This window comes from Salvelinus sp. IW2-2015, linkage group LG11 (assembly GCF_002910315.2).
Source record: "Salvelinus sp. IW2-2015 linkage group LG11, ASM291031v2, whole genome shotgun sequence".
NCBI classification, from domain to species: Eukaryota; Metazoa; Chordata; class Actinopteri; order Salmoniformes; family Salmonidae; genus Salvelinus; species Salvelinus sp. IW2-2015.
The window spans coordinates 45,899,522-45,910,495 of record NC_036851.1 but is presented as its reverse complement, the minus strand read 5'-3'; the positions used below and the strand labels follow the sequence as shown (position 1 = coordinate 45,910,495).

At 41.4% G+C, this 10,974-nt stretch overlaps 1 protein-coding gene across 1 annotated transcript; it reads right to left on the bottom strand.

Moving 5' to 3' along the window:
- Positions 1-2,822: 2,822 nt before the first annotated feature.
- LOC111970476 (transcriptional repressor scratch 1-like) lies at positions 2,823-7,321 on the bottom strand. The gene is made up of 2 exons (XM_023997237.2): positions 6,800-7,321; positions 2,823-4,625 (listed from the first exon to the last, which is right to left on the bottom strand). The coding sequence occupies exons 1-2, from the start codon at positions 6,948-6,950 to the stop codon at positions 3,790-3,792; spliced, it is 987 nt and encodes a 328-aa protein (XP_023853005.1). The 5' UTR covers positions 6,951-7,321; the 3' UTR covers positions 2,823-3,789.
- Between the last annotated feature and the right edge of the window lie 3,653 nt (positions 7,322-10,974).

Sequence of the window (10,974 nt, the reverse complement as noted above, 5' to 3'; positions counted from 1 at the left end):
TATAAGAACATGACACTTTTTATTCTACTTTAATGTCTATCAATACCATTATTTCCAGTTTGTCCCTCAGTTCATGCAACTTGGTAGGACTATAAAGTAGCAATACTATACTTTTTTGACCCCTTAAATGTGACCTAAAGATGAGGCTTTCAATCTAACCCTCCCCCTCTTTTTTTCTCCCGGGCTCCCTCTCTCCCGCCCTCCCAAAGATACTGATCGTCTTACACAGCTTTCGACATGCTGAGTTATCTGGACAGGTGGGAGTGTCAGTTAAAATCAGCACTAAATGGCCCTATACTTCAGTAGTCTGACTACACCACAATGTATTTACTCTAGTTTCACTTTATTTGAGGATTACATGAACAAATTATGAAAAATGTACATGTTTGAGACTGGTCCAATGAGATAGGTCCAATGTTCCCTTAAAACATGATTTAAAAAAAATCATAATGTAGACCTACCAGAGTGGCCTACCATCCAAAACGATGGAGAAAATGCATCCCATAACATTTTAACATGGAAATAGCTGTTCTATCATTCAGCCTACAGTAGCAGCCAATGTCTGGTGTTCATTGTAGGCCTACATTCCATGAGACTTTTGAAAAAACATGCAGGGCTTGACATTAACCTGTTTATTCACTTGTCCTTCAGAGGTGACTGGAAATGGAGGTGAGTGAAAATGTTGTATTGTGTTTGATGCAAGAAAACACTTTACAAAATAAAATGTATTATTATTCCCAGAGAATCAGATGAAAATGTAGGCTACCCTCTGCCTATTAGCTACTTAGCTTATTCACGCCTATCTCAAAATACAACACTGCCCCTTTAAGACATAAAAAAACACTTTTTACTGACCTGTTTTTCAAAGATGGCTAGAAATGTACATGTTTTGTGTTCTTGTAGGAAGCAACCACTCTCCCAATGTTGACCAGAAATTAGATAGAACAGGGCCAATAACTCCATACAACTAGCAATGATTATGTAAGTTTACACGTGGCTACATGCAGCTCTCGCTTTGATCTCAAAACAAGCACATCTACTCACGACTGCTGGTGCCTGTCAATGCAATAGAGTCCTAATCTGATGCTCTTTGCAAAATCTCTTGCAAAATCTCTTGCATACTAAGTCTTGCATAGTTAGTTTTATTTCGGTATGTTTCATTGAAAGTGGCTAATATCAACCACTATGAATCAGAGAGGTGCCTTTATCGAGGTCATCGGGGCCTGGGGAGCAGTTGTTGTGGGGGTTAACTGCCTTGCTCAAGGGCACAACAGCAGATTTTCCCAGAACAGCAGATTTTCTGGTTTGAGATAGTACTTAGATATGTTTCCTATATAATAACAATGTATTTTGTTACATTGCTAGATAGATTCAAAAACAGCAAGCATTTCCTATTATAGGTGACAGTTTCTCAAGGTTACACTCGCTAGGTCAAGTATTGACCTGGGGACATTTGGGTGGTATTTTTGGTGGAACGGACGGATATCCAAACGGAGTAGGTGCCGAGGTTTGATACTGCATTTGATGAACTAACTATCATGTCATCATCATCTCCTTTGAGACCCTCATCTCTCCCAGACAGTTTGGAGGTCAACCCCTCGATCACAACAGGAAGTTTTCTCACACGCGACGATTCTTTGGAGAAGCCTGCTAACAGGCCTTAATGGTCGCCTGGCCGGGCCTGCGGTTCCTCTGACCCACATTAGACAGCTTCCTCTTGGATCGCATGGGACCTCGGGACCCTTGTCTCAACTCCATGGTGTTCACGGGCCAGCTAGTTTATCAGGCTGGAGAATCTACAAGAACCTACAAGGCGGGCCATAAAAACTCCTCTTTTATGATCCTACTTCCAAGGTTGAAGATTTGATCAGATTTAATAAAGGTAGGCTATAAAAGGCCTCTTCCGCTATATCCCTCTGATGTAACGTGCTCTTGATTTGGGCCGCTTGTATCCTCAGTCGCGATTGGCTGAGAGTGGACCTGGAGTGGGGATACGGACTCTTTTGTTAATTGTTTTGATGTTTTTTTTTATGTATAGTGTGTGGGGTTTGGCTGTTTTTAATAGCTAGGTACATCCTTTTCATGGATTGTGGTTTAGAATACCGCGTGTATGTTTGATGGGTGTTTGTGTGTGTGTGTGTGTACGGACTGCATTGTGTCTAAAAATAGTAGTCTGGAGTGCACTGAGACACAGCTGTACTTTCCCATGGGGGACCCAGTGGCCGGGGGCCGCGAAGGGAAGTTTCTGGGCCCCCGTCTGGGCCAGAGGGGGGAAAGGGGCCTGGTTCTCATGACACCTGACCCAGTCCACATCCTGTCCTCAGCCCCACAGCGTGGTGTGGTCAGGGGGCCGAGCCGGGCCAGTGGAGAGCCTCTGACCCAAACTAGATCCGGATGGCTCTCTGACTGGCTCTCTGACTGGCTCTCTGGAGACACAAGCATGGGGGAAACACACTGCTGTCACACCCTACATGGTGGTTTTCCCTATGTACTGTATACTAAGGACTGACTGGTTGGTCATACAAACCTTGTGTTTGTTTGATGGATCCTTTCTCATAAAAGTGGTAGCCCCCTCTGCTGGTCAAGAGAAGAGCTACAGTTAAAGTAAATAACTGATGGTTGGTTGTCTGTTATTTGTTAGTTGAATTAACTCAAAGTTGTTGTGTGAAGCAAGAAGGATTCGAACAAAATATATTCTGAATTTGTTGATACTTTTGTTTTCTTAATGGTTTATGTGTCAGGTAATGTTACCTCGAGTGAACATGTGTGTTAAGTTGATGATGGTTGACCCCTTGAAAATGGAACACGGCACAGAGAACAACTTAGTGAAAATATGATATTTTAATCATTAATATTACTTGGTAAAAGTTCAAGGCATTTTTTCAAGGCTTTTCATGATTACATACAAAGTTGAGTACAATTCAAATTCAACAGCTGTATTGTAGATCTACATAGGGCAAATAATTAATGGTACCAATCCTTAATAATGGTATAACAATTTCACTTTACATGTCTTGACAWGTCTAACTATCACATTGTAGCTTACAATTACATCCTTTGCATAGATTCAAAAACAAAGGGGCATATTAATAATTTCCTACGTAGAACAGGAATATATCAACAATTATTGTGAATGAGATCAGATATAGCACTACTTAGTCTCAGAAATATATTACAGCATTTTATAAGATGTTCAATTCATAAATCCACAATTAACAACATAACCAATCAATTCATCATTTGATAAATAAATAAATACATAAATGAACAAAATTAATAAATAAACAAATATGTATCTTGTGGAAGACATGTTTAAGGGGAATTAAGAGCTAATTGGCATTTAAAATAATACTGGAATGTAAATTATTGCAAGTAAATAAATAAGAATCCATAAAATAAATATTGAATAAAAAATATTCACATTTTAATAAGTTATTCAGTCCTCATCATCAGTTATCTTCTATGTTCTTGAACAACCCTCAATGCCATTATTATCGCTCTCTACCAAAAGGCAGGAAGAGGAAGACGATTGTTGAGGAGTGCCGTCTTTGACAAGGGTTGTGTTTATTAGGCACCGAATGGAAGAAATCATACTGAAACAAGGAGAGGGACTACCTGGATTTGTCCAATAAGAAACACTCATTTTCGCTTTCAGTTACAAAGCATTTAAAAATATTTTCTGTTATATGCCCTAATGAACACAACCCTGGTCTCTCTTGTAAGGAGATGTTATCTCAGTGAAACCGACCTGGATAAATAAGCTGAAATAGAAAATAAACTGATCCCTGATCAGTCCTCAGAGCAGCAGTCCTCTTCGTCTCCAGAGCCCTTGAAGCAGGCCGACTCGTAGTGCTTGTTCAGGTAGGACTTGAGTACAAAGCTCTTGCCGCAGTGCTTGCACTCATAGTGCTTGAAGGCTGAGTGTGTCTGCATGTGGGCACGCAGGTTGGAGCGGTCCGCAAATGCTTTGCCGCAGTGGGCACAGGCAAATGGTTTTTCGCCCGTGTGCGAGCGCATGTGACCCTGCAGCAGCCACGGCCGGCTGAACGCCTTGCTGCACACGCTGCACTCGTGCCGCAGGTCGTGGGTGAGCATGTGCATGGCCAGCGCCGGCATGGACACATAGGCCTTGTGGCACGTGGGGCATGTCCTGGCCTGCTGGCCGTCCAGGCTGCGGTGCGTCTGCTTGTGGCGGCTCAGGTTGGATGAGGTGGCGTAGGTCTTGCCACATTCGCCACACGTGTGGCGGCCCAGTCCCTTGGATTTCCCGGACTTCCCTTTGGCAGCCTTGACCGCTGTGGCTCCTGTGGAGCTTGCTTCTGTACTGCTATCTCTCTCCTCACCTTCCTTGTGTTGGTGCCTGTGGTTGGCCCTTTTTCGAGAGCGGCCGTCGGAGATGAGGAAAGCGTCCACCGGGTAGTAGATGCTGCTATCCGACTCGGTGGTGACGCTTGAGTGGGGGCTGTCAGGCTGCTCCATGTCATGGTCAGAATAGTCCTCCCCCCCGCTGCTCCCCGTGCTCCCCGGAGAGTACAGGGGCCCCACAGAGAGCCCGGTCTGCCGCTTCGAACCCAGATCCTTTGTGCTCTGGCATATTGAGGGGATGACATAATCCTGGATGTAGCCTGTAGCGGGTTGGAAGAGAAAGATTTTGAATAAATAAGGGCATACATTTATGAAAATGTATACACATTTTTACTAAATAATTTGTTACAAAATACGTTTTGGTGTCGAGGATGCTATGGTTTTATGATTCCAGCACTCTTTCTGATGCCAGTTGAAAGCATCTTGTTGTTTTTTAGTTTTTTGTTGAGCCATTGAGTAAAAATCTCTCACTGGGCACAGACGTCGATTCAACGTCTATTCAACGTTGGTTCAACATAATTTCATTGAAATGACATGGAAACAACGTTGATTCAACCAGTGTGTGTCCAGTGAGCTGGATCTTCCATGCGTTGCGAATCAATATGAAACTATACAGGAAACCAATTGCAAGTACTTGGTTCAGCAAGATTTGAGAATTAAATATGAATGACTCTTCAGTGCACCGTTTTGCAGCGATCAATAACTCATCCGGCTCAGAACAAGGGTAGAATCCCAAAGGGCACCCTATTCCCTATATAATGCACTACTTTTGACCAGGGCCCATAGGGAATAGGGTGCCATTTGGGATGCATCTAAGGACAATCATTGCTAACTACATCAAAACACCATCACATACGAAACACAAGTATGCACTGACACAACAGTCATAAAATTAAACACACTTGTTAGTTCTCCACAACCGATCCACCTGTCACCTTCCCATCCCATGCCACCATATCTAAATCTGGGCCAAAACAGAATGTCTCAGAAGAGAAATCCCCCAAAGCACTAATTCATTTTAATCAGATCATTCTCCATCTGTGGCGTGTTGAAAGTCCCTGTGAGTATGGTAATAGAAAGATTGAATGACAGGTGGAGTGTTATTTGAGGATGGGGATGGAGAGGAGGAGTTCTAGTCTGATCTTGACAGCAGTGCACACTATATTGTGCTCCCCCTGCAACACAAAGGGAATCAGACAGCTGGCATCCTAAATCTGGGGACAGATGATCCGGCGAGCCAAAGCTCTGTGGTTATGAAGGACATTCCACCAACAACAAAAACAAAACACACCACAAATTTTTATGGAAGTGTTTTGCCCTGAAATCACAGTATGAGTTGACAAAACCTGTACATCTAAAGTTGGTTGTACTCCCCTCTCATTTTTAAAATCTATTTTGTGACATCATAAACAAATGATGTTACATAAAGCATCTTGCCCTTTTCCATTTAAGGTAATATTTTCTAATGTATGCTCTTTTTCACCATTTAACATTGAGTTTTGTCAATTCATCAGAGAAACTGTATATTTTGTCAATGGATTTTAGAGGGAGAGAGAGCGATTTAATTTCTGCAATTTGACCCCCTGTGGGTATCTAGCATCCTGTAAGATCAGATGTGATGGAGGAGGATGAGGAGATGGAGATATGGAGGGGGGTTGGTGATGATAAGGGGAAAGCTCAAGAACAACAGCTAAGGACAAACCAGTCCCATGTGGATATCTGCTTTCTGGTGGTGATGGAGAGGTTTGGACCTCACAAAGGCTTGGATGGGATTTCAAGCCTAATGTACGCATCCATGTATACCATTATGTATGTACACAATAGTATTAAAGCCTGTTGTGTGATCTGCTCAGTATTAAATTGATTGGTCCAGTGTGACCTGAATACTATTTAGCATCACTGGAGTTAGAAAACAAAAGGATTGAATTGCAAACACAACATCACAGGCTTCATGGCAGAAGACATGGATCAAGAAGTTGATCCGTTTACTGAATATTTTTTTAAATACAAATATTTTTTTAAACAAATGCTTTTGTGATTTTTCCATTCCTGAACAAATACAGTACTGCAACAAAAAAAATATCTAAAACCTTCAACTCTAATCTATATACTCCTGAGTGGTGCTGCGGTCTAAGGCACTGCATCTCAGTGCTAGAGGCATCACTACAGACCCTGGTTTGATTCCAGGCTGTATCACAACCGGCCGTGATTGGGAGTCCCATAGGGCGGCGCAGAATTGGCCCAGCGTCGTTAGGGTTTGGTTGGGGAAGACCGTCATTAGAAATAAGAATTTGTTCTTAACTGACTTGCTTAGTTAAATAAAGGTTAATTAAAAATAAAATAATTTAAAAAATATACAGCAAGCAAATGAATGATGAAAATGCACTTTTTGTTTTCAATGTGTAGACAGAATTTTAAAGTAATCTTGACTCACCGTTTTCACTCAAATGGACCGCCAAGTTGGTGGTGGACTCGGTGATGGCACGTGTGAGTGTGTACGATCCGTCGTTGTGATGCTGATGAGGATGATTGGAGGAGGAGAAATCGTGGACCTTCAGTTGCTTCACCAAAAAGGAACGTGGCATTTTCTTGACGGGCTGTTCCTAATGCCACGTATGAAGAACAAAACTGCACAGGAAAAAGTCAAAGGCCTGCACCCTTTAGAAAAGGCCTCAAGTCAAAGAAAACCAAAATGGTGGTGGACGATGCTAAAAGATGCTCTGAGATTTCCCTCACTGCTAAAACTCCCAGGCCTGAATAGCCTGAAAAGCCTCAGTCTGAATGCCAGAAAGAAGAGAAACAGAAAGGACAGAAGAGAATGGGAAAAGTTAAAGACAAAGGATAGGAGAAAGAACACAGAGAAAGAAATAAAGTGTAGAGAGATAGAGGGTGAGAGAAGAGGAGATGGCTAGACTAGCTGAGCTCAGCACTCGCAAAGGCTTTTATATGGAACACGAGTCCCCTAAGATCAGGTGGTGCCTTTGGAAAAGGGAGCCTGCTTAGCATTAATCCATCAAACATCCCCGGGGACACACATCAAATTACCACGAGCCGTCTGTGCATCCCCGCACAAGCACCCACACACACACTCACGAGCGCACACACACACACTGCAGCCAACCCCAGTCAACTCCCCCTCCTCTCACCCCATCTCTTTCACCCCTTCATCGCTCCACACAGAGAGAGAGAGCAGACAATAGCACCGCTGAAGCATGTGGGTGACACTACACACAACATCTTGTCCCCTATTGTCTTCCAATGAAGTAGCTAACATTTTATTGCTGACTGCCCCCCAATAAACTGTTATGTGCCTCTTCCTCCCCACCTTCTGATATTTTAATCTTCAAAGGCTAAATGCTGATTAAAATAATTTCATTTCATAATTATAATCTTCTTTGATAATGTATTTTTATATGATTATATAAGTGGGGATATGGATTTTAACAAATGGCAATATCCAGTGCCTTCGGAAAGTATTCACACCCCTTTACTTTTTCCACATGTTGTGTTGCAGCTTGAATTTATACGGATTAAGATGCGATTTTTTGTCACTGGCCTACACACAATAACCCATCATCATCAATAACCCATTTTTACAAATGAATTAAAAATGAAAAGCTGAAATGTCTTGAGTCAATAAGTATTCAATCTTTGTGTTATGGCAAGCCTAAATAAGTCCAGGAGTAAACATTTGCTTAACAAGTCGCATAATAAGTTGCATGGACTCACTCTGTGTGCAATAATAGTGTTTAACATGATTTATGAATGACTACCTCATCTCTGTACCCAACACATACAATTATCTGGAAGGTCCCACAGTCGAGCAGTGAATTTCAAACACAGATTCAACCACAAAGAAGGGCACCTATTGGTAGACGGGTAAAAAAAAGCAGACATTGAATATCCCTTTGAGCATGATGAAGTTATTAATTACACTTTGGATGGTGTATCAATACCTCAAGTCACTACAAAGATACAGGCGTCCTTCCTAACAGTTGCCGGCGAGGAAGGAAACCGCTCAGGGATTTCACCATGAGGCCAATGGTGACTTTCAAACAGTTACAAAGTTTAATGGCTGTGATAGGAGAAAACTGAGGGTGGATCAACAACATTGTAGTTTCTCCACAATACTAACCTAATTGACAGAGAGAAAAGAAGGAAGCCTGTACAGAATAAATCAAGTAAATCTGCTAAAATAAAAATGTGGCAAAGCAATTCCCTTTTTGTCCTGTATACAAAGTGTTATGTTTGAGGCAAATCCAATACAACACATTGCTGAGTACCAATCTCCATATATTCAAGCATAGTGGTGGCTCCATCATGTTATCGGTACGCTTGTAATCATTAAATTAGTTTTTCAGGATAAAATGAAACAGAATGGAGCTAAGCAAAGGCAAAATCCTAGAGGATAACCTGGTTCAGTCTGCTTTCCACCAGACACTGGGAGATGAATTCACCTTTCAGCAGGACAATAACCTAAAACAAAATCTGAAATCTACAATGGAGTTGCTTACGACGCAGGCAGTGAATATTCCTGAGATACCGAGTTACAGTTTTGACTTAAATCTTAAAAATCTATGGCAAAAGCTGAAAATGGTTGTCTAGAATTTATCAGCAACCAATTTGACAAAGCTTGAAGAATTTTGAAAAGAATAATGGGCAAATGTTGCACAATCCAGTTGTGGGAAGCACTTACAGACTTACCCAGAAAGACACAGCTGTAATCACTGCCAATGGTGATTCCACAATGTATTGACTTAGGGTTGAGAATACTTAAGTAAATTACATATTTCTGTATTTAATTTTCAATAAATGTGCAAACATTTCTAAAACATGTTTTCACTTTGTCATCATGAGGTATTGTGTGTAGATCGGTGGGAAAAAAAATATTTCATCCATTTTGAATTCAGGCTGTAACACAACAAAATGTGGAATAAGTCAAGGGGTATGAATACTTTCTGAAGACAGATGCTTTAAAATGTGATTGTAGCTATAACCCATACAGATTGATTTAGATGTAAAGAATGGAGGGTGTCATATTGCAATGTGTATCCTTCGAGCATAAACCACTTCTGAATATTCTACATTGGTAATGCATTTGATATGTTGTTTACATACATTTTACATTCACATAGTTTACATTTCTGAGATACTCCCATCAGTTCCGCCACAACAGCTGCTATTTTTCACTTTCATTTCTTACTGTAGGTTTCTGGCAGTTTTATGTCCACATAAGAATCTCTTATCCCCCACGTCAACCTCAATGGTCCCCGTAGTGACTTCCGGCCTGGCGGCTGTGACCGGTTGACTCCTGTGTGAACGGAGGGGTGACGGGGAATCATGGATATGTGGCTTGAAAAGTCTTTGGATGGATTTTGAAAATACACAAACAGAAGAGAAACCCTCTCTTCACCAACAAAAAAAAGGAAAATATGCATTTTATATCCAGTACCAGTCAAAAGTTTGGGCACATCTACTCATTCAAGGGTTTTTCTTTATTTGTACTATTTTCTACATTGTAGAATAATAGTGAAGACATCAAAACTATGAAATAACACCTTTTGAATCATGTAGTAACCGAAAAAAGTGTTAAACAAATCAAAATATATTTTATATTTTATATTCTTCAAAGGAGCCACCCTTTGCGTTGATGACAGCTTTGCACACTCTTTGCAGTCTCTCAACCAGCTTCATGAGCTAGTCATCTGGAATGCATTTCAATTAACAGGTATGCCTTGTTAAAAGTTCATTTGTGGAATTTCTTTCCTTCTTAATGCGTTTGAGCCAATCAGTTGTGTTGTGACAAGGTAGGGATGGTATACAGAAGACAGCCCTATTTGGTAAAAGACCAAGTCCATATTATGGCAAGAACAACTCAAATAAGCAAAGGGAAAAATAGTACAAATAAAGAAAAACCCTTGAATGAGTAGGTGTGTCAACTTTTGACTGGTACTGTATATATATGTATATATAGCCAATATGCCTTATTTTGTTACCGAAGAGAGATTCCTATTGCCAAACGTAATGCAAGATTACCCAAAAACTGGCACAGGAAAAAGTCAAAGGCCTTGCACCCTTTAGAAAAGGCCTCAAGTCAAAGAAAACCAAAATGGTGGTGGACGATGCTAAAAGATGCTCTGAGATTTCCCTCACTGCTAAAAACTCCCAGGCCTGAATAGCCTGAAAAGCCTCAGTCTGAATGCCAGAAAGAAGAGAAACAGAAAGGACAGAAGAGAATGGGAAAAGTTAAAGACAAAGGATAGGAGAAAGAACACAAGAGAAGAAATAAAGTGTAGAGAGATAGAGGGGAGAGAAGAGGAGATGGCTAGACTAGCTGAGCTCAGCACTCGCAAAGGCTTTTATATGGAACACGAGTCCCTAAGATCAGGTGGTGCTTTGAAAAGGGAGCCTGCTTAGCATTAATCCATCAAACATCCCCGGGGACACACATCAAATTACCACAAGCCGTCTTGTGCATGCCAGCGCGCGCACACACACACACACACACACACACACACACACACACCACACACACACACACACACACACACACACACACACACACACACACACAAACACACACACACACACACACACAACGAGTGGGCA